General features: G+C 41.7%; 1 protein-coding gene across 1 annotated transcript in view; it reads right to left on the bottom strand.

The window, feature by feature from the left end:
* Positions 1-1,521: 1,521 nt before the first annotated feature.
* Positions 1,522-21,563, bottom strand: part of LOC138976254 (organic cation transporter protein-like) — a 25,029-nt gene continuing 4,987 nt past the window's right edge. The window contains exons 3-9 of the mRNA XM_070349093.1: positions 14,341-14,537; positions 12,232-12,606; positions 8,245-8,379; positions 7,166-7,251; positions 3,476-3,596; positions 2,721-2,793; positions 1,522-2,136 (exon numbers count right to left, since the gene is read on the bottom strand). Of these exons, the coding sequence (XP_070205194.1) occupies positions 1,906-2,136; positions 2,721-2,793; positions 3,476-3,596; positions 7,166-7,251; positions 8,245-8,379; positions 12,232-12,606; positions 14,341-14,537 (1,218 nt within the window). The 3' untranslated portion in view covers positions 1,522-1,905. The remainder of the gene's footprint in view (positions 2,137-2,720; positions 2,794-3,475; positions 3,597-7,165; positions 7,252-8,244; positions 8,380-12,231; positions 12,607-14,340; positions 14,538-21,563) is intronic.

Raw genomic sequence — 21,563 nt, forward strand, 5'->3', positions numbered from 1 at the left:
CGGTTTCTTCCACGTGTATAAAGTACACGCATACCTCGCCAGGCTTGTGTCTGTGGCTAGTCGACAGACGATGCAATTTGCTTTGTGTGTGTTTTTGTTGTTGCTTACTGTACATGACATACATTACGTGTAAAATCCAGTTCTTTAACTGGCAGCAAACCTTGCAAATTTCCAGAAGCTGCAATCTGAAGCGACCTATCTCTGATTTTTGCAGACGATCTCTCCAATCACCAATGTTTAACACAAAATCAGCAAACTCTCCTGTCACATAGAACGTCCATTGTGTAGTGCAATGTTGAAATGAAGTTACCGGTCTGAAACATTTCGTCGTTTCTTCTGAGACAATCCTTGTTCTCTTATCATCTACAGATTTACCGCAGTCTTCACCACGCGAATTCCCAACAGAAGTCAGACTTTCGAACATAAAATCTACGTAGGCAAGCATGATACGTCATAACGTCATATGATTCCTAAGATATTGACGTAATGCTAAGCATCCGGTTATCTTGAGTTTTCTCCGTAATACATGTCCGTGGGTTTTTCAATGTTCGGTTATTTCCGTGGCTTCATGCAGAAAGGGAACCGTCGTCTGCAATCAACGACATGGACCATTCTGGTCCTTGTTGCTGACAAAAACATGATTTTAACACAGAATTTAATGTCAGATTAGCTATATAAACGCTATTGTGTTTTCATCGTAGCAATAGGGTCCGATATTTAGACTCGAACAAGTATAATGCGACTCGTCTTCGACTCGTCGGCATTATACTTGTCTCGTCTAAATATCGGGCCCTATTGCTACGCTGAAAACACAATAGCTGGTAATATCAATCAATATAAGGCTTATATCGCGCGTATTCCGTGGGTACAGTTCTAAGCGCAGGGATTTATTTTTTTATTTTTATTTTATGCAATTGATATCGCGCACATAATTATTCAAGGCGCAGGGATTTATTTATGCCCTGTGAGATGGAATTTTTTTACACAATACATCACGCATTCACATCGGCCAGCAGATCGAAGCCATTTCGGTGCATGTCCTTCTTTTTACGGCCTATTATTCCAAGTCACACGGGTGTTTTGGTGGACATTTTTATCTATGCCTATACACTTTTGCCAGGAAAGACCCTTTTGTCAATCGTGGGATCTTTAACGTGCACACCCCAATGTAGTGTACACGAAGGGACCTCGGTTTTTCGTCTCATCCGAAAGACTAGCACTTGAACCCACCACCTAGGTTAGGAAAGGGGGGAGAAAATTGCTAACGCCCTGACCCAGGGTCGAACTCGCAACCTCTCGCTTCCGAGCACAAGTGCGTTACCACTCGGCCACCCAGTCCTTAATTCATCCGATCTACAACTCTCTCTCTCTCTCTCTCTCTCTCTCTCTCTCTCTCTCTCTCTCTCTCTCTCTCTCTCTCTCTCTCTCTCTCTCTCTCTCTCTCTCTCTCTCTCACTCATTTTCTCTCTCTCACTCATTTTCTCTCTCTCTCTCTCTCTCTCTCTCTCTCTCTCTCTCTCTCTCTCTCTCTCTCTCTCTCTCTCTCTCTCTCTCTCTCTCATCGTTTTGATGTTTCTTTTAATTGACCTTCTTATGTCTGGAACCAGTTCAAGCATTCTTACGCTTTCGGCTCCGGTATGTTATATTCACACATGTCTCCACACATTTCTCCACACCTATAGCCAACTCTTTCGAGAACGAAGTTTGTCTCGGTGACCTCGTCAAATGAACCCTAGAAACATACTCGTGAGGTCACCGCCAGGTTGTGCGTGTGTTGGTATCGTATATCATTAAACACAGGAAATTCGAGCATTCACCAACAGCTCTAGTCTTCCAAGTTATACGCAAGAAACATGTTCATTGATCAATATGCAAGAAAATCATCAATAGCTACGATCTTCCAAATTAAACACAGGACACCAGTTCCGTCACCGTCAACAGGGGAGTGCTGATATACTGGTCGCCGTTCCTTTTGTCTTGAACACTTTTGTTGCCGTCGGCGTCGATGGTCATCTCATAGACAGTGTCCGGTAGGTAGGCGTGGCTGGTGTCCGGTAGCAAGAGGGTCAAGCCTCCGCCCAGAAGGGTCAAAGAGCCTATCAGAATCGCTGGCAGTTGTGGGAAGGTGTACAGGCCCTGTGGAACAGAAAGTGAAGAAGTATGTCAGTTATGCATGATGGGTGAGAACACTGTGTCGAGTCTACGAGGTACTACATCGTTATGTACACATGCACCCACGCACGTAAGAAAGTGCGCATAAATAACAGAGAGAGAGAGAGAGAGAGAGAATACAATACAATACAATACAATACAATAATCTTTATTCATCTCTAAAAGGAAAGAGAGAGAGAGAGAGAGAGAGAGAGAGAGAGAGAGAGAGAGAGAGAGAGCAAGAGAGAGAGAGAGAGAAAGAAAGAGAGACGCACACACACATTCAGGCACGCACGCACACGCACTGACACACACACTGACACACACACACACACACACACACACACACACACACACACACACATAAACACCTCCCCTCCCCCACACACACGCACATACGACAAAATGTGGGGGCCACACACACGCACATACGACAAAATGTGTGTAGCTAAAGCTCGCATTTTTCACGACCCGCTAACTTTGACCAAAATCTAAATGTCCACTGGATATGTAACCGCTACATATCAGCCACTTAATTGATCACAATAATTATTGGCCACTAGTCTTACCAAACTGAGAAACTGTGGGGCCAGCACAGCTCCAAGTCTGCCCCAGAATCCACACATGCCGGCACCAATATTCCTGCAACATGATCAGTGAGTATATTAGTTAGTAATAATTATAGTGGTAAATATAAATCTAAAGACAAGAGGGAGGGGTGTTAGAAGTAGGCTACGTGCAAGACAACAACTACCAATACGTATTTCTTTCTCCCGAGCTTACGTTCATTGGTCTTTCTGAAACACACTCCAAATCATGGCCATGGTATATATGATTCTAGACCGAATAGCCTTCTTCAATCAATCAATATGAGGCTTATATCTCGCGTATTCCATGGGTACAGTTCTAAGCGCAGGGATTTATTTATTTTTTTTTTAATAATTTTTTTATTATTTTTTTTTATGTAATGAGGACCGTAGCTTTTGTGTTATGACTGCAAACAACGCTGGCTGCGGCTATTTGTCAGGCTTGTCTGAGAAACAAAGGGAAGTGAGATGATGCACATGTCGTATGCATATTCTGTGCGCTAACTTCCCTTTGTTTTTCAGATCTAAAAATAGCGCTCTGGCTCTAGTTTGATTGGGATTATCTTTCTTACCACGCACGCGTATAAATGGCCGCTGTAGCTATTTGCGTGTGTGTGTGTGTGTGTGTGTGTGTGTGTGTGTGTGTGTGTGTGTGTGTGTGTGTGTGTATGTGTGTGTAGCTGTAGCTATTTATCTGGCTTGACAGTGGCAAAAAAGCGAAATGTAGGCCTACCCACCTGAGCAAAGTGGGGTACATTTCCACCGTGAGGAGCTCGAAGACAGAGAAGCTACCGCCCGCAGCAAACTTTCCCATCACACCAAAAGCTGTGATCAGCTTGGTCAGGTCGTCCCCAGAAGCTGAAGCCATTGACACAAGTCAGATACATGTCAAGACTAGATAAAACTATAGACATAAATAAACAAGTCGCGTAAGGCGAAAATACAACATTTAGTCAAGTAGCTGTCGAACTCACAGAATGAAACTGAATGCAATGCCATTTTTCAGCAAGACCGTATACTCGTAGCATCGTCAGTCCACCGCTCATGGCAAAGGCAGTGAAATTGACAAGAAGAGCGGGGTAGTAGTTGCGCTAAGAAGGATAGCACGCTTTTCTGTACCTCTCTTTGTTTTAACTTTCTGAGCGTGTTTTTAATCCAAACATATCATATCTATATGTTTTTGGAATCAGGAACCAACAAGGAATAAGATGAAATTGTTTTTAAATTGATTTCGAAAAATTAATGTTGATCATAATTTATATATTTTTAATTTTCAGAGCTTGTTTTTAATCCAAATATAACATATTTATATGTTTTTGGAATCAGGGAATGATGAAGAATAAGATGAACGTAAATTTGGATCGTTTTATAAAAATTTTTTTTTTTTACAATTTTCCGATTTTTAATGACCAAAGTCATTAATTAATTTTTAAGCCACCAAGCTGAAATGCAATACCGAAGTCCGGGCTTCGTCGAAGATTACTTGACCAAAATTTCAACCAATTTGGTTGAAAAATGAGGGTGTGACAGTGCCGCCTCAACTTTCACGAAAAGCCGGATATGACGTCATCAAAGACATTTATCCAAAAAATGAAAAAAACGTTCGGGGATTTCATACCCAGGAACTCTCATGTCAAATTTCATAAAGATCGGTCCAGTAGTTTAGTCTGAATCGCTCTACACACACACACAGACACACACACACACACACACACACACACGCACATACACCACGACCCTCGTCTCGATTCCCCCCTCTACGTTAAAACATTTAGTCAAAACTTGACTAAATGTAAAAACAAAAACAAACATCAACAAAACAAAACAAACAAGCAACAAGTCGCGTAAGGCGAAAATACAATATTTAGTCAAGTAGCTGTCGAACTCACAGAATGAAACTGAACGCAATGCCATTTTACTCGTAGCATCGTCAGGCCACCGTTCATGGCAAAGGCAGTGAAATTGACAAGAAGAGCGGGGTAGTAGTTGCGCTAAGAAGGATAGCACGCTTTTCTGTACCTCTCTTTGTTTTAACTTTCTGAGCGTGTTTTTAATCCAAACATATCATATCTATATGTTTTTGGAATCAGGAACCGACAAGGAATAAGATGAAAGTGTTTTTAAATTGATTTGGACAATTTAATTTTGATAATGATTTTTATATATTTAATTTTCAGAGCTTGTTTTTAATCCGAATATAACATATTTATATGTTTTTGGAATCAGCAAATGATGGAGAATACGATAAACGTAAATTTGGATCGTTTTATAAATTTTAAATTTTTTTTACAATTTTCCGATTTTTAATGACCAAAGTCATTAATTAATTTTTAAGCCACCACGCTGAAATGCAATACCGAAGTCCGGGCTTCGTCGAAGATTACTTGACCAAAATTTGAACCAATTTGGTTGAAAAATGAGGGCGTGACAGTGCCGCCTCAACTTTCACGAAAAGCCGGATATGACGTCATCAAAGACATTTATCAAAAAAATGAAAAAAACGTTCGGGGATTTCATACTCAGGAACTCTCATGTCAAATTTCATAAAGATCGGTTCAGTAGTTTAGTCTGAATCGCTCTACACACACACACACACACACACACACACACACACGCACACACGCACACACGCACACACGCACATACACCACGACCCTCGTTTCGATTCCCCCTCGATGTTAAAATATTTAGTCAAAACTTGACTAAATATAAAAACGAACAAACACACAAGATAGGACTGACATGAATTGAAATTGTGATAGAATGAAATACCACCTGCCCCCAAAACACACGGACACTATGGAAAGCCGTTTGGCTCATAACCATTACGCGTGTAATAAAACATAAATACACGCGTAATAAATGACTAATACACGTGTATTTATTTCTTATTGCACGTGTAATTTATCTTTTTTTCTCATGCTATGGAATAGCATAATGATTAAATACACGTGTAATAAATATTTCATACTCGTGTAAGAAATGATTAAATACACGCGTAATTAACATTTCATGCGCGTGTAAGAAATATTTAAATACACGTGTAATTATTTATTACACGTGTATTTAAATATTTTTTACACGCGCATGAAATGATTATTACGCGTGTATTAATTATTTCTTACACGCGCATGAAATATTTCTTACGCGTGTATTAAATATTTCTTACACGCGCATGAAATATTTATTACGCGTGTATTTAATCATTTCGTACACGTGTATGACATTTTTATTCCACGTGTATTTAATCATTTCGTACACGTGTAAGACATGATTAAATACACGTGTAATACATTTTTCATACACGCGTAAGAAATGAATAAATACGCGTGTAATAAATATTTCATACAAGCGTTAAAAATGCAGGAGTCACGTGGTTAAGCGACTTAAAAACTCGGACTGGGAATCCACATGAAAAGCACTCTATGCGTCTTCATCGCCTCGCTTTGCACGCTTACAGCTCAAGATGACGGAAGCGGCAAACGTCAATGTCAGCTTAGAAGGTTTGCGAGAACAATTTAACGCCTTTGCCCAGGCTCGCACAGCATTGGAAAGGTAAGTTACTTGTTTTATCAGATGAAGTCGGTTGTTGTGCGCGCGAACCGGAAGTAGAATAGACGAGAGTTGTTGCTTTGCATGTCGTATATTTTCCGATTCAAGTTTTAAGTTTATTACGGGTGTATGTAATGATTAAATACACGTGTATTTAAATAATTTCCTACACGTGTATTTAATCATTTCTTACACGCGTATAAACTATTTCCTGCACGTGTATTTAATCATTTCTTACACGCGCATGAAATATTTATTACACGCGTATTTAATCATTTCTTACACGCGCATGAAATATTTATTGCACGCGTATTTAATCATTTCTTACACGTGTATGAATTATTTATTACACGCGTAAAAATGATTATTACACGTGCATTAATCATTTATTACACGTGTATCAATTATTTATTACACGTGTATTTATGTTTTATTACGCGTGTAATGGTTATGAGCCAAACGGCTTTCCATAGGACACACGCACGCACGCACGCACGCCCGTACGCACCTACACACACATACGTACACACGCACGCACGCATACACACACCCGCACACACACACCCACACACACACACCCACACACACACACAAACACACATACGCACGTACGCACGCACGCACACACACACATAAACACACACACACACACACACACACACACACACACACACACACACACACACACACACACGATAAGGGTAAGGTGGGTGGGGGGGGGGGGAGACGAATGACGATCACAAACAATACATACACTACATAAATTCCAACTTAATGGCACAATATTTAATAACATAATACAAAAATCAAAGCTTTGGGAAAAAATCAACAAAAATTATAAAAATGAACTAAAACTGAAGTAGATATCTGCTTACCTGTTCTAGGTGGTATCAGCCCCACTCCCAGACAACTGACTGCAGCTAAGCAGAAGTATACACATAGCGGGTTTCGTCTTCCAAATCTGTCAGACACACAGTGTTTTTTTTCATTATTTAGTAACTTAATTACTGACTAATCCTTTAAAACGTAAGATTACAATTTTCAGTTGCATCAGAAAGAGGCAATGCATGAAAAATAACAGCAACAAACATCAAAAGTAATAACCCCAAAAATGATTAAGTGACACAACTAAGGGACACAACCACATCGCACAAACAGCTTTTATCTACATCTCTAACGAGATTGCTTCCCTTCCTCCTTGGTTTTCTTATTGAGTTCTGCGTTCTCTATTTCTACGAACCGAAAGAGCCATTCTATGGCTCCAAACAGTCGGGTGCTTGAGTTTGATTTTCTTAAAAATTCGATCGAAGAAACGGTGGAGAGCTATTATTACTAGTTCCTTTTCCTTCTCTCTTGTCTATACAAATTGTACAGCACCTGTAGCCAATTGCTGGGACTCGCGCTATAAAAATGCTATTTATTATTATTATCATTATTATTATTATTATTATTATTATACGGGCGGCGTACTTGTTGTTCTCTCTCTCTCTCTCTCTCTCTCTCTCTCTCTCTCTCTCTCTCTCTCTCTCTCTCTCAGTCTCTCGCACGCGCACGCGCGCGTGGGTGTTTGCACTCTTTTAGGAGATCAAAAGCACTCTTACTCTTTCTCCCTCCTCTCTCCCTCCCTCTTTCTTATTTCGCATTTTTTCGGTCACTATTTTTTTGTTTGTCTGTTCGACTGCCCACCTCTCTCTCTCTCTCTCTCTCTCTCTCTCTCTCTTAGCCATCCTTCACGCACCACCCCCTCCTCCTTTCGATCGCTTCAAGTTCAACTACGTACTGCGCAGAAGGAAACAAATAATACAACCTGCCCCCGCACCCCCCCCTCCCCCCCCACCCCATTTCGATCGCTTTTCGTCTACGTACTGCGCAGAAGGAAACAAATAATGCAACCTGCTCCCCCCCCCCCTCCCCCCCCCTCCACCCTCTCACCACGTTTCACCCCAAACAGTACCTTTTAACGATAAAGATGTTGCTGGCATAGGCTACGAACTCGACACATCCGGACAGCGTATAGTTCAAAAATCGGTTGCCCCCGAGAGCAGTTGACATAAAGGTCAGTCCGAAATAGGAAAGGTTGCCAGCAAACCTGAAAGACATGGGGAAATTCCAAATTGTCAGAAAGCTCTGAAAGTGTCTACTTTTTTAAATACATTTAATTTCGTCAATAACTCTTACAACAGATCCGTTTTATCATTCAGTCAGGGCTCCCCAAACTGTGCGTGCCTGCGTCCGAAAACACGTACTAGAAATTCTTGAAGGGGGTCCCCTGACGCACTTAACTTAAAGAGCGGGTCCCGGGACGCACAGATTTCGTGTTATCATGAGTAGGCCTACTATACCGTCTGTTGTGTTGTAAGGCCCCCAAAAAAAAGTCTGTTTACGGTAACATAGGCCAAAAAAATAGGGTCGGTAGGTCGGGATTTTTTTTTCTCTCCAAAAAACATATTTTTAAGTTATTTTGCCAAAAAACCCAGATTAATTTTTTTTTTCCGAAATGCCAAAAAAAGTCTAGGGTCGCGCGAAAAAAATAGGGTCGGTCGGGTTACCGTAAACAGACTATTTTTTTTTTAGCCTAATCGTCAACTAGTTTTCACACAGAATAGACAAGAACGTAGACTGTATTTCGGTGACAAGGAAATACCCTGCCAACCCAAATTAAACCAAATGGTATGACAAATAACGGTGTTGAGAAGATCTCACAGAACTGCCAAATATCCTCCCGGTTTGGGGACCCTCTAAAAATCCACGGAGGGGGTTCTTGGACCCTATAAAATGTGTAATTCAGGGTCCCGGGACCCTCTCGGTAGAGCATCGGTGGGGAGCCGTGATGCAGGGATGTCTATGTTTGCCGTCAGTAGTCGGAAGAACGCGGAATTTGTTTCTTCTTCTCCGTTCATTGGCTGGAACTCCTACGTACACTCTTCAAAAAAAGTTAAGGATCACTTTTTTACAAGAACGCCACACAAAACAGACAAGACCGAATTCTTTCATTTAAATTTTTTTTTTATATATTTGAACAACCAAGGACTAATGACAAACAAAGCAAAGATCGAACGCGGCAGCGACAGTTTAGCTAAAGAGTGTCAAACGTGACAACCCTCGAAAATGGAATTCACAACAATGTGAATCAGTGTCAATAACGCGTGTGCCCTCCGTTGTGTGCCAGGCATTCAACACATCGTTGGCGCATGGAGTGGATCAGGTTGCATATGAATGCTCTGGGAACTCCATTCCACTCCTGCTGAAGCCATTGCAGCAGTTGACCCAGATTGGCAGGAGGAGGGTGATGTTGCTGTACCCGACGACAAAGCCCCCCGAATGCGCCCCTGCTATTGCCCTTCCTCTATCCAAATCGCTCAGTTTTCTTCGTGGGGGCATGTTGCTACTGTGCATAACTGTGTCAGCGTGTCAACCTTTAAACACAAGCTGGTGAGCGATGTTCATAGCCAGGACCCTGTTGTAGCACGTGCATCACAACCTTTTGCCCATGGCATGCGTTCCGCAAATTTCATGGGGCTATAAAAAACACCCTTTTTCTTCCAAAATGCAGAAGCTTTTGAGAAGTCCCACAAAGGGAAATAACCCTGCCTGCCAAACAAAATTCTAGGTCAAGACTCATTGTTCATTTGCTTAATTCAAACACATTAATCTTTTAATTATTATGTTGATGTTCAATTTTTTGGCCATTTTTTATAATTAGATCCGTTTTTTCAACCGATCCTTAACTTTTTTTGAAGAGCGTACACTCGTGTTTTTGCACGAGTGGGGTTTACGTGTATAACCGTTTTTACCCCGCCATTTACCTATTTTCAAATCATCATCTTCTGCGTTCATTGGCTGAAACTCCCATGTACTATCGTGTCTTTGCACGAGTGCGTTTTACGTGCATGGCCGTTTTAACCCCGCCATTCAGGCAGCATACGCTGATTTGGGGGGAAGCATATGCTGGGTATTTTATAACCCACCAAACTCTGACATGAATCACGGGATTTTTTCCGCGCGCACTTAGTCTTGTGCTTGCGTGTACACAGGCAGGGAGATAAGGCACTAGCAGATCTGCACATAAGTTGACCTGGGAGATCGGAAAAATCTCCACGCCACCCGTAACCCACTAGGCGGCCGCGGCCGGGATTTGAACTCACGATAACCGAAAACTCAATGTGCCGTCAATTCGGAAGATCTGCCAAACTTTTTTCCACTGGTTCTAAATTATCTGATCCCCACTCTATATATATTAAAAAAACAAAACATTGATTCTCCCGTGACAGCTTTAGCAGAATCGCAAACTGTTTTTACGACATAGAAACAGGAAGAGAGAGAGACACGTCCACTTTTCTTTCCACTCTGAACTCGTGAAATATATGGGACAGGAAGGCAGCAATCTTTGAATTGAAACAACTAACGCACACTCTCCAATGAGGCCATGACTAAACCTGCTTGGAACGATGTAAACTACTCGCGGAGCAAAGGTCATGATAATGATTCACCTTTAACTCACGTGCATGTTAGAGTTAAATCTGTCTCTGACAGCGTTAACCTATGACCTCCGAGATTTCTTCATCTCTGTGCCTATTGCAGACAATTTCCTGTCGCCAAACGTTTTATTCGTCCCGTTTAGCATGTCAGGTTAAAGACCGTGTTTTGGTGATGGTTCGTGTTCCATAGGTTCAGTGCCTATCAGGGAGTACAGTGGTTATTCGCTAAGTGGAATGTGGATAAACCAGTGGAAGCTGAGTTGTTCTAGCCACTGGTTCAAACTAAAAACATTACAGTGTTTGAAAGACCAATATGTACAGATATGGTTTTCTGATTTAAATTCTAGTGAGATGTTTTGTAACTATCGGCTTTACAAACAGACGTTTTTGCTCGAAAACTATTTGAAAGTACTCCCACATAATTTGGGAATTATATTTTTGCGCTTTAGAACGCTAAACCACAAGTTACCAACACAGACAGGAAGGTTTATACAGAAGGAAAGAGTGTGTACAAAGTGCAATAATGGCGATATTGGTGATGAATTCCATTATGTGTTTAACTGCAGTTTCTTTAACGAATTAAGACAAAAATGTATCCCACTCAAGTATCGAAAAAATCCAAATGTAATAAAATTTCAACTTTTATTTTCAACAACAACAAAAAAAGTATTGTTAAACTTAATTCACTTGATAAAGGGTATTTCAAAAGAATTTTAAACAGGTGTTCATGGGAAAAAAAAAAAAGACACAGCACAAAACAAGAAAAAAATAATGATTTAGACAGCAGATTGTAGTTTTTTTTATTTCTTTTATTTTTTATCACACTTAATGTTACGCCATATATAACGAGAATGATTATTTTGGGGATTGATTTCCATATTGTAAAACAAGTTATTTGATATTTTATTTTTTTTACAGCGGAGCGGGTTTGTGTGTATGTATTGATGGAATAACCTGCATGCCTCTCTTTATTGTTCTTGTATTTTTGTATTTATTAATTTGTTTTCTTTTTTTTTCTTTTCATGTACCCCCATGGGGTTCCCTGAAAATAAAATTTGACTTGACTTGACTTTGGCTAACAAAAACGCCGTTCCACCTGCAAAGGTTTAACAATATTTGCCTTTTCCGGCTGTCTCAGGCTGTACTTGGACAGGTTCGCTGGCCTCGAAGACAACCCGCACATTGTTTAAACCGGTGAAGGCAGGGGAGGGGGGGAGAGAGAGAGAGAGAGAGAGAGAGAGAGAGAGAGAGAGAGAGAGAGAGAGAGAGAGAGAGAGAGAGAGAGAGAGAGAGAGAGAGGGGCAGACGCAAGACAAACATAACACACACACACACACACACACACACACAAACACACACACACACACACCCACACACACACACACCCACACACACACACACACACACACACACACACACACACACACACGCACACACACACACTTCCGTTTTCGCAAACTCACCAGATATAAAACAATATCATACTCCGCTTGAGCATAAGCGTGGATGAAAACAAATCTTTGATGCCTCCCTGCCGTCTCTTCTTGTCTTTCGTCTGCTTCTCCAGATGCTCCAGACTTTTCTCCTTGTCGTCGTTGTTGTTGTCGTCGTTGCTGGAGAGGAGTGCGTTCGTGGCGTTGGGTTCTGTACCGGCGTTTGTGTTTTGTTGCGTTGTGTTTTGTTGCGGTTCTTGCTGAAGTAACGCGTCTGTGGCTCTTTCCGGGAATTCCCGGAGCACGGTTTGCATTTTGTTGAAGACAGCTGTTCGCTTTATGAGAAGTTCGGCTTCCTTGCGTTTATTTTTAGCAAGCAACCAGCGAAGTGATTCTGGTAACAGCCTGCGTTAAAAAAAAGACGAAATTATTAGGAATGAAGACTGGCAATTGTGATACATGGCAGAGTTCGGGGGATTTCAGAAACACGAACATTAGCAGCGGAATACAAATGCTCCCCACCCCCCACCCTTCCAAAACAAAACCCCACAAAAACAAAACAAACAAACGTGTGCACAACTAACAACAGCAACAACAAAAACAACACCAAAAAACCTTGTTAATGCCCAATTAAAAACAGCAACAAAAAAGTGCGCGTGGGAGTTGCAGCCCGTGAATGCAGAAGACAAAGAAAAAGATAACGAAGACAAGAACCAGGGCCGGATCTGGGGGGGGGGGGGGGGGGGGTTCCTAGGGTTCCGGAACCCCCCCCCCCCCTGGCCATCCCTGGCCATCCAATGTACCTCTCAGAGAAAAAAAATGTGGACTTTGGACACCTGCCTTCAGTTGGACCCCCCCCCCCCCCCCCCCCCCTCAAACGAACTTGGTCCGGCCCTGAAGAACCGCATCTTGCCAAACACATGCAATACAACAAATGAGATGCCAGTCTATGAGGTTCCAGAGACACCAGAAGTATGGTATGGGCAGAGAGATAGCTAGTCCCATGTTTCGGAGGATCCCCGACGGGCGCTGTGGCGGGGTGGTAAGACGTCGGTCTCTTAATCGGAAGGTCGAGGGTTCGAATCCCGGCCGCGGCCGCCTGGTGGGTTAAGGGTGGAGATTTGTCCGATCTCCCAGGTCAACTTATGTGTAGACCTGCGTATGCCTCATCCGCCTTCGTGTGTACACGCAAGCACAAGACCAAATGCGCACGGAAAATATCCTTTATTCTATGTCAGAGTTCGGTAGCTTATACAATTACGGAAATACCTAGCATACTTCCCCCAAATGCGACATATGGCTACCTGAATGGCGGGGTAAAAACGGTCATACACCTAAAATTCCACTCGTGCAAAAACACGAGTGTACGTGGGAGTTTCAGCCCACGAACGCGGAAGAAGAAAAAGAAGGAGGATCCACGACAAGCCCCCAAGGACAAGCTAGCAAGGAAGGCGTCGCCCATCAAGCTGCAAAGCTCAACACATTTTCTTAGTAGGGGAAAATAACGCTCTTTTCTCGTTACCCACACAGCAGGAACAAACGCATTTTATGAACTCACAAGAAAATTGGTTGATTAAAATCAACATGGCCGAAGCAATGTTTTCATAAAAGAAGCGGTATTGCACAATGATGAATTTGGGTTACATGACTGTGTTGCAGAGTATTTGAAAATCCGTAGGCATAAAAACATGCAAAGAAGTGTGATAGGTCCCTGTTGTGAATATAGTCAAGTGGATAAATTGATTACTTATGTTTCACACTAGTTTTGCTGTTACAGCAGTCCCGCTCATGAACGGACACCCTTGGGCCAGTGCAAACCTGTCCCGGAGAGAGAGAGAGAGACACACACACACACACATAGACAGAGACAGACATAGAAAGACAGAAGCGGAGAGACTCAGAGGGAGACACAGACAAAGACATACATACAGAGAGAGAGAGAGAGAGAGAGAAAGAGAGAGAGAGATAGAGAGAGAGAGACAGACAGACAGACAGACAGACAGACAGACAGACAGACAGACAGAGAGAGACAGAGAGAAACTGTAACTGATCTCGTGAGAACGGTAACAAAACGAGACATGTCACCTCTCCGAATGCATTCCAATAGATGACCGCTCCTGCGGCCATCAATGAACTTACCAGAAGTATGGAATGGCGAGCAGCGAAGGCAAGGAAATAGCCAGCTGGATCAGCCTCCAGTCTCGGAGGATCCAGGAAAGGCCCCCCAGGACCAACACAGCGGCCCCCCAGTACATCTGGATGACACAGGCCGCCAGGGTGCGCTGCTTCGTGGGGAACAGTTCCACCGCCATGATGTACGAGGCCGTGTGCATACCCTGGCAGAAACGAGAACAAAGTTGGCGATAAAAGACGTTCTTCTTCTTCTTCTTCTTTGGTAAGGGGGTCCGGTGGTAGAGCACTGAACTGGTAATCCTAGGGTCGCGGGTTCGAATCCTGGCCGAGACGGACACCTCAACTTTATGTGCAGACCCAGAGACGGTTTCCATATCCCACCCCCGTGTCACCACAATGGCACATAAAAGACCTCGGCTATTCTGCCATAGGTACTCTGGCTGGTACCACCAAAACACGCATACACTTGTGTATCTCAGCAAATACCGTGATGGCGTAAAACTCCAATTATCATATAACCAATATATTGTCCTTGCAAAACATTTAGCCTGTAGGACAGTAAGCATTCTCTTTTTCCCTTTTCTTTCCTTTTTCGGTCATGGGCTGAAACTCCCACGGCGTTTACGTGTTTTGTGAAATGAATCATTTACACAGGAAGGACTGGGCCTTTACCTATGCGTCATTATACAGCCCTCTGCTGGCTCTACGCAGTTCCTCATTCCTTTCTGTACGGCTTTTTTTCTTCTCTTTTTACATTTAGTCAAGTTTTAACATCGAGGGGGGAATCGAGACGAGGGTCGTGGTTTATGTGTGTATGTGTGTCTGTGCGTGTGTGTGTGTAGAGCGATTCAGACCAAACTACTGAACCGATCTTTATGAAATTTGACATGAGAGTTCCTGGGAAGGATATCCCCGGATCTATTTTTCTTTTTTTTGATAAATACCTTTAATGACGTCATATCCGGCTTTTTGTAAAAGTTGAGGCGGCACTGTCACACCCTCATTTTTCAATCAAATTAATTGAAATTTTTGTAAAGCAATCTTCGACGAAGGCCGGACTTCAGTATTGCATTTCAGCTTGGTGGCTTAAAAATTAATTAATGACTTTGGTCATTAAACATCTGAAAATTGTAATAATTTTTATTTTATATAAAACGATCCAAATTTACGTTCATCTTATTCTTCATCATTTCCTGATTCCCCAAAACATATAAATTTGTTATATTTGGATTAAAAACAAGCTCTGAAAATTAAAAATATAAAAATTATGATCAAAATTAAATTTCCGAAATCGATTTAAAAACAATTTCATCTTATTCCTTGTCGGTTCCTGATTCCAAAAACATATAGATATGATATGTTTGGATTAAAAACACGCTCAGAAAGTTAAAACGAAGAGATGTACAGAATGCTACATGTATATGCAGCAAAGCGAAACGACAACCGCGCTGAACAGGCTCGTCAGTTTCACTCCGTTTTGCACAAGCGGCGGACTACGGTCAATGTGAAAAAATGCAGTGCGTTCAGTTTCATTCTGTGAGTTCCACAGCTTGACTAAATGTAGTAATTTCGCCTTACGCGACTTGTTTGTTTTTTAACCAACAACTCAGGGCTGAAGACCGGCACGGTTGGCCTTGTGGTAAGGCGTCCGCCCCGTGATCGGGAGGTCGTTGGTTCGAACCGCGGCCGGGTCATACCTAAGACTTTAAAATTGGCAATCTAGTGGCTGCTCTGCCTGGCGTCTGGCATTATGGGGTTAGTGCTAGGACTGGTTGGTCCGGTGTCGGAATAATGTGACTGGGTGAGACATGAAGCCTGTGCTGCGACTTCTGTCTTGTGTGTGGCGCACGTTAAATGTCAAAGCAGCACCGCCCTGATATGGCCCTTCGTGGTCGGCTGGGCGTTAAGCAAACAAACAAACAAACAAACAAACAGTGCTGAAGCCTGTCCTTAACTGAGCGAAGTGGACTACGCGAAGCATACTTCGCGAAGCTGGCCGCACGAAGCTTTAGCACTGAGTTTTCGGTACAACAAATTCGCGAAGTCTTATAGTGAGTATTTCTACGCACATACCCTCCCAGAGGGGAGGCTCATGGCGTTTACAATATGCCGTGTGAGATGGAATTTTTTACACAATATATCACGCATTCACATCGGCCAGTAAATCTCAAGCGTGTTAGGCGAGTATATACTTTTCACGGCCTATTATTCCAAGTCACACGGGTATTTGGTGGACATTTTTATATATGTCTATACAATTTTGCCAGGAAAGACCCTTTTGTCAATCGTGGGATCTTTAACGTGCACACCCCAATGTAGTGTACACGGGACCTCGGTTTTTCGTCTCATCCGAAAGACTAGCACTTGAACCCACCACCTAGGTTAGGAAAGGGGGGAGAAAATTGCGGCCTGACCCAGGCCTGAACACGCAACCTCTCGCTTCCGAGCGCAAGTGCGTTACCACTCGGCCACCCAGTCTTCGCAAAGTCGACTTCAGACTCATTTAAGTAAAAATGGTTGTTATACCGTACGACCCCGTAGCGGAAATGTAAACTGTATCCATCACGAGCGAAACACTTTTTTTCTGTAATTCATTTTTTGACGGACAATATGAATGGATTATTTTATGGACAAGGTTACACAGTACAAGAGTACAAGTTTGTCTGCAGTCTCGGCAAAAAGACACTACAATCTCTAGTGTGCATGTATCTGTTGCTCTGTGTGTGTGTGTGTGTTTGTTGCACTGTGTTGTTGTGGAATTATTCATTTCTTCCTGAAAGTAAGGTTTAGTGGTAGTGAAACTATATGTCAAGAGTTGTCTCCAGTTTTTCCGGTGTGGTCTGTATACAAGTGTTTGTTTGAGATGCAGCTGACAGTTTGATTGTATTCAACAACAACAACAACAACAACAACAACAACAACAACAACAACAACAACAACAACAACAACAACAACAACAACAACAACAAAATTACTACCGTTGATCACAAAATTATCAAACGCAGGCTCTCCATAATGTGTTCCAATTCTGCATTGCAATCTGAACAAAATGTGTGGAGCTACAGTTTTTCAAAGTGCAGGTGCCCAACATAGGATCGTCTCCCTTACAGCATTGCAGTTGTGCCACAATCGTGTTTTTTCCCCACAATGTATGGCGTGTGTCAGTTTAAATTCCTTAACCAACCCCAAAGAGGGTCTAATAAATGTTTCTGATGTACACCCTAGACTCCAGTTGAACCCGTCCAGAGCATGTACAGCTACTTGCAAAACACATGTTGAGCTGTCACAGTTAAGGCCTAAACAAGTCGCGTAAGGCGAAAATACAATATTTAGTCAAGTAGCTGTCGAACTCACAGAATGAAACTGAACGCAACGCAACGCAGCAAGACCGTATACTCGTAGCATCGTCACTCCACCGCCCGTGGCAAAGGCAGTGCCCGTGGAATTGACAAGAAGAGCGGGGTATTCGTTGCGCTAAGAAGGATAGCACGCTTTTCTGTACCTCTCTTCGTTTTAACTTTCTGAGCGTGTTTTTAATCCAAACATATCATATCTATATATTTTTGGAATCAGGAACCGACAAGGAATAAGATGAAAGTGTTTTTGAATTGATTTCGAAAAAAATATTTTGATAATAATTTTTATATATTTAATTTTCAGAGCTTGTTTTTAATCCGAATATAACATATTTATATGTTTTTGGAATCAGCAAATGATGGAGAATAAGATAAACGTAAATTTGGATCGTTTTATAAATTTTTATTTTTTTTTACAATTTTCAGATTTTTAATGACCAAAGTCATTAATTAATTTTTAAGCCACCAAGCTGAAATGCAATACCGAACCCCGGGCTTCGTCGAAGATTACTTGACCAAAATTTCAACCAATTTGGTTGAAAAATGAGGGCGTGACAGTGCCGCCTCAACTTTCACGAAAAGCCGGATATGACGTCATCAAAGACATTTATCAAAAAAATGAAAAAAACTTTCGGGGATTTCATACCCAGGAACTCTCATGTCAAATTTCATAAAGATCGGTCCAGTAGTTTAGTCTGAATCGCTCTACACACACACACACACACACACGCACACACACACACACACACGCACGCACATACACCACGACCCTCGTTTCGATTCCCCCTCGATGTTAAAATATTTAGTCAAAACTTGACTAAATATAAAAAAAAAAAGGTGTGGTTACGGTAACCCGACCTACCCTATTTTTAGGGGCCGACCCTATAACTGTTTATTACATTTGTTAAAAAAAAAAAAAAAAAAAAAAAAAAAAAACCGAGTGCAGAAAACGCAATGAAAGCGACAGCGCTCGAGTCGCACACTTATTTCCCTGTCAAGTCGGTTTAATTTGTACACATTAGAAAAAAAAGTGAAAAAAAAAAAAGTTATTGCCTACCTTCCTACCCTATTTTTTGGGGCTATGTTACCTTCACCACACCTATTTTTGGGGGGGCCTAAGATGCAATCCTTTCCCGAATCGAATAAACACCATGTGCACTATCACAAATATACCCAGGCTTTTGCACGCGAGAAGAGTATTCTTCCATCGAGATACACATCAGAAACCAACAGCCGGGCAGCTTTTTTTTTGCAGAGTTGGATTTTTTTGATGAATTAAGTTTGCATATTAACATCGCGTTCGCCACCACATATCTGTCCTGGTTTTCATTTTGGAATGAGAGCACCCTTTCACTTGGAGATATACCAAAACTCAACAGTCTGGCAGCTTTTGCAGAGTTGGAGATGTTGTGATGAATAATAGTTCGCTTATTGACGTCGCGTATACTATCGCGTTCGCCTGTCTAGACTTTCTTTATGGAATGAGAGCCCCCTTTCACTTGCAGACATACCAAAAATTAACAGCAGTCAGTGTAATGTTAGAACGATTTACTATTTTACTGTGTTCGATTGCCATAAGGGCGTATTAACTCACACAATCAGCTCAACACATGAATTCCATTCTGCACAGCAACCAGCCAGGCTGCAGATCTTGTTAGTGTGGGTCTCAGTGGAATGATGCTCTTATCCCATGGCAAAGCCTGGACAGATGGGTGATGTGTATATGATGATCTGATACATCCTGAACTCAGGTCAAATGAGTTACTTCCCTTCGGGTCTCACTTATCCCGTGACCAAGCCTGGACAGATGGGTGATGGTGTATATGATGATCTGATACATCCTGAACTCAGGTCAAATGAGTTACTTCCCTTCGGGTCTCATTTATCCCTGACAGGATGCCTTTGTTTTCCTTCTCTGGAGAGGAAATCGATTTTTTTAACATATTTAGAGCTTTTCGTAATGTGTTATTGATATAAGCAGATTCGCGACCGTCGATAATGATTTTTCATGGTGTTGTGTAATTTTTAGATGACAAAGGAATTGTTATGTAAGATAGTTTCAAGCGAGCTATCTTTCGCGGGTGTATTTACTGTGCAAACAACTCTAAATATGGCAAAAGTGTCACGTGATAATCAACTTTGGCTACGAAGCAGACGACACTTTTTTCCGTAACCAGTTGGAAGTGATGCAACAATATCACGGTCTCCTTCCCACAGCAGCCTCAGCATTTCGACTTGTTTTAACCTTAGAACGATGTCTTTATCATAACTGTGAAGAACAGAACGGAGATCACTGTCGAAGTCGGCCAATCTGCCATCACTTTCGTCTCAGTTCGTCTATTCTCAGAAACATTAGCGAAAAACATAGGAGATAACTCTGTATTCTTATTTTGATAGATTCCGCGCAGTAATTATGCATCCGGTCAGAGAAATATGCCGGCGATACGGCATGGACCGATGATGATCAGAATGGATCTGATAAACAAAGGGAAGTAAGCACTCTAAATGCATACGACATGTGTAATAGAGTAAGTGAGCGTTATTCGGAACCATTCTCCTGGCACCTGAGAGAGTAAAAAGCTTTGAAATGAACAAGCGACTTTCATCCTCAGCAACAACAACAACAAAAATTCTGGTATACATGTAACATGATGGCTTTCACGAGAAGAGTGGTGTCTTTAACTCGACAAAGCTCACTTGCGTTATCGTGCAAATACACAGCGCACTACAATCTGTATCTCGATAACTAAGTATCAATATATGCCGTATATGAGCTGCTTGTCTGTCTGTGTTGTTATCGTGTGCAAATATGTTTTTTTGTACTTACGCAGTGCAACAAACACACACACACTGTGCAACAAACACATACATACGCGCAAAGAGCATAATTGTAAAGTTATGATGTTGTGCTATATAAATGCTCATTTATTATTATTATTATTATTATTATTATACACACTAGAGATTGTAGTGTCTTTTTGTCGAGACTGCAGAGAAACAAGACTCTTGTACTGTGTAACCTTGTGCATGAAGTAATCCATCCATTTATTGTCCGAAACAATATAATTACAGAAAAAAGTGTTTCGCTCGTGATGGATACAGGTTACATTTTCACTGCGGGGTCGTACGGTATAACAACCATTTTTCAACAGTTTTTTGTAAGAATCTGAAGACGTCACTCTCGACTTGGATATATATATAACGCATACGAACCATCAGTGCGGATTTAGCACATGCTCAGACCTTTCATTACCAGCTTCTCATTTACCAAGTAGAGCTAATTAGCTAACTAAACGTGTGTTGAATATTACATGTAGCTTGTTTGTTTGCTTCTTTGTATAAACGGGAATCTTAAATAAGTAAGGCAGAGAACTAACGAAACGCTCTGAGAGGTCCCCTTTGTTTCTAGATCGTGTTTGTTTGTTTGTTTGTTTTTGTTCGTTTGCTTGCGTGTTTGTTGAAGCGATAATCATTCCCGATAGAAGCAGAGCGCTAACGACAAGATATTGTCTTTGTTTCTTATAGCCTTTTTCTTTCTTTTTTACTTTGTTTGTTTGTTTTATTTCTTTTTTTCTTTCCTTCTTTCTTTCTTTCTTACTCGCCCTCTCTCTCTTCTCCCCCCCCTCTCTCTCTCTCTCTCTCTCTCTCTCTCTCTCTCTCTCTCTCTCTCTCTCTCTCTCTCTCTCTCTCTCTTTTGGAAGATGAAATAAAGGACATTTTCATGCAAGAAATATTTCTTTGTTATATATGATTTTCAAGCATAGCTTAAGAATCTTGTATCTTGAAATGTCTCATTGGTTGCTTGACATGTTAATTATGTAATTTGTACTGTAGTTAACTTAAAGGCATAGTAAGCCTCCCGTAAACCATCAC

This window comes from Littorina saxatilis, linkage group LG9, assembly GCF_037325665.1.
Source record: "Littorina saxatilis isolate snail1 linkage group LG9, US_GU_Lsax_2.0, whole genome shotgun sequence".
Taxonomy (NCBI): Eukaryota; Metazoa; Mollusca; class Gastropoda; order Littorinimorpha; family Littorinidae; genus Littorina; species Littorina saxatilis.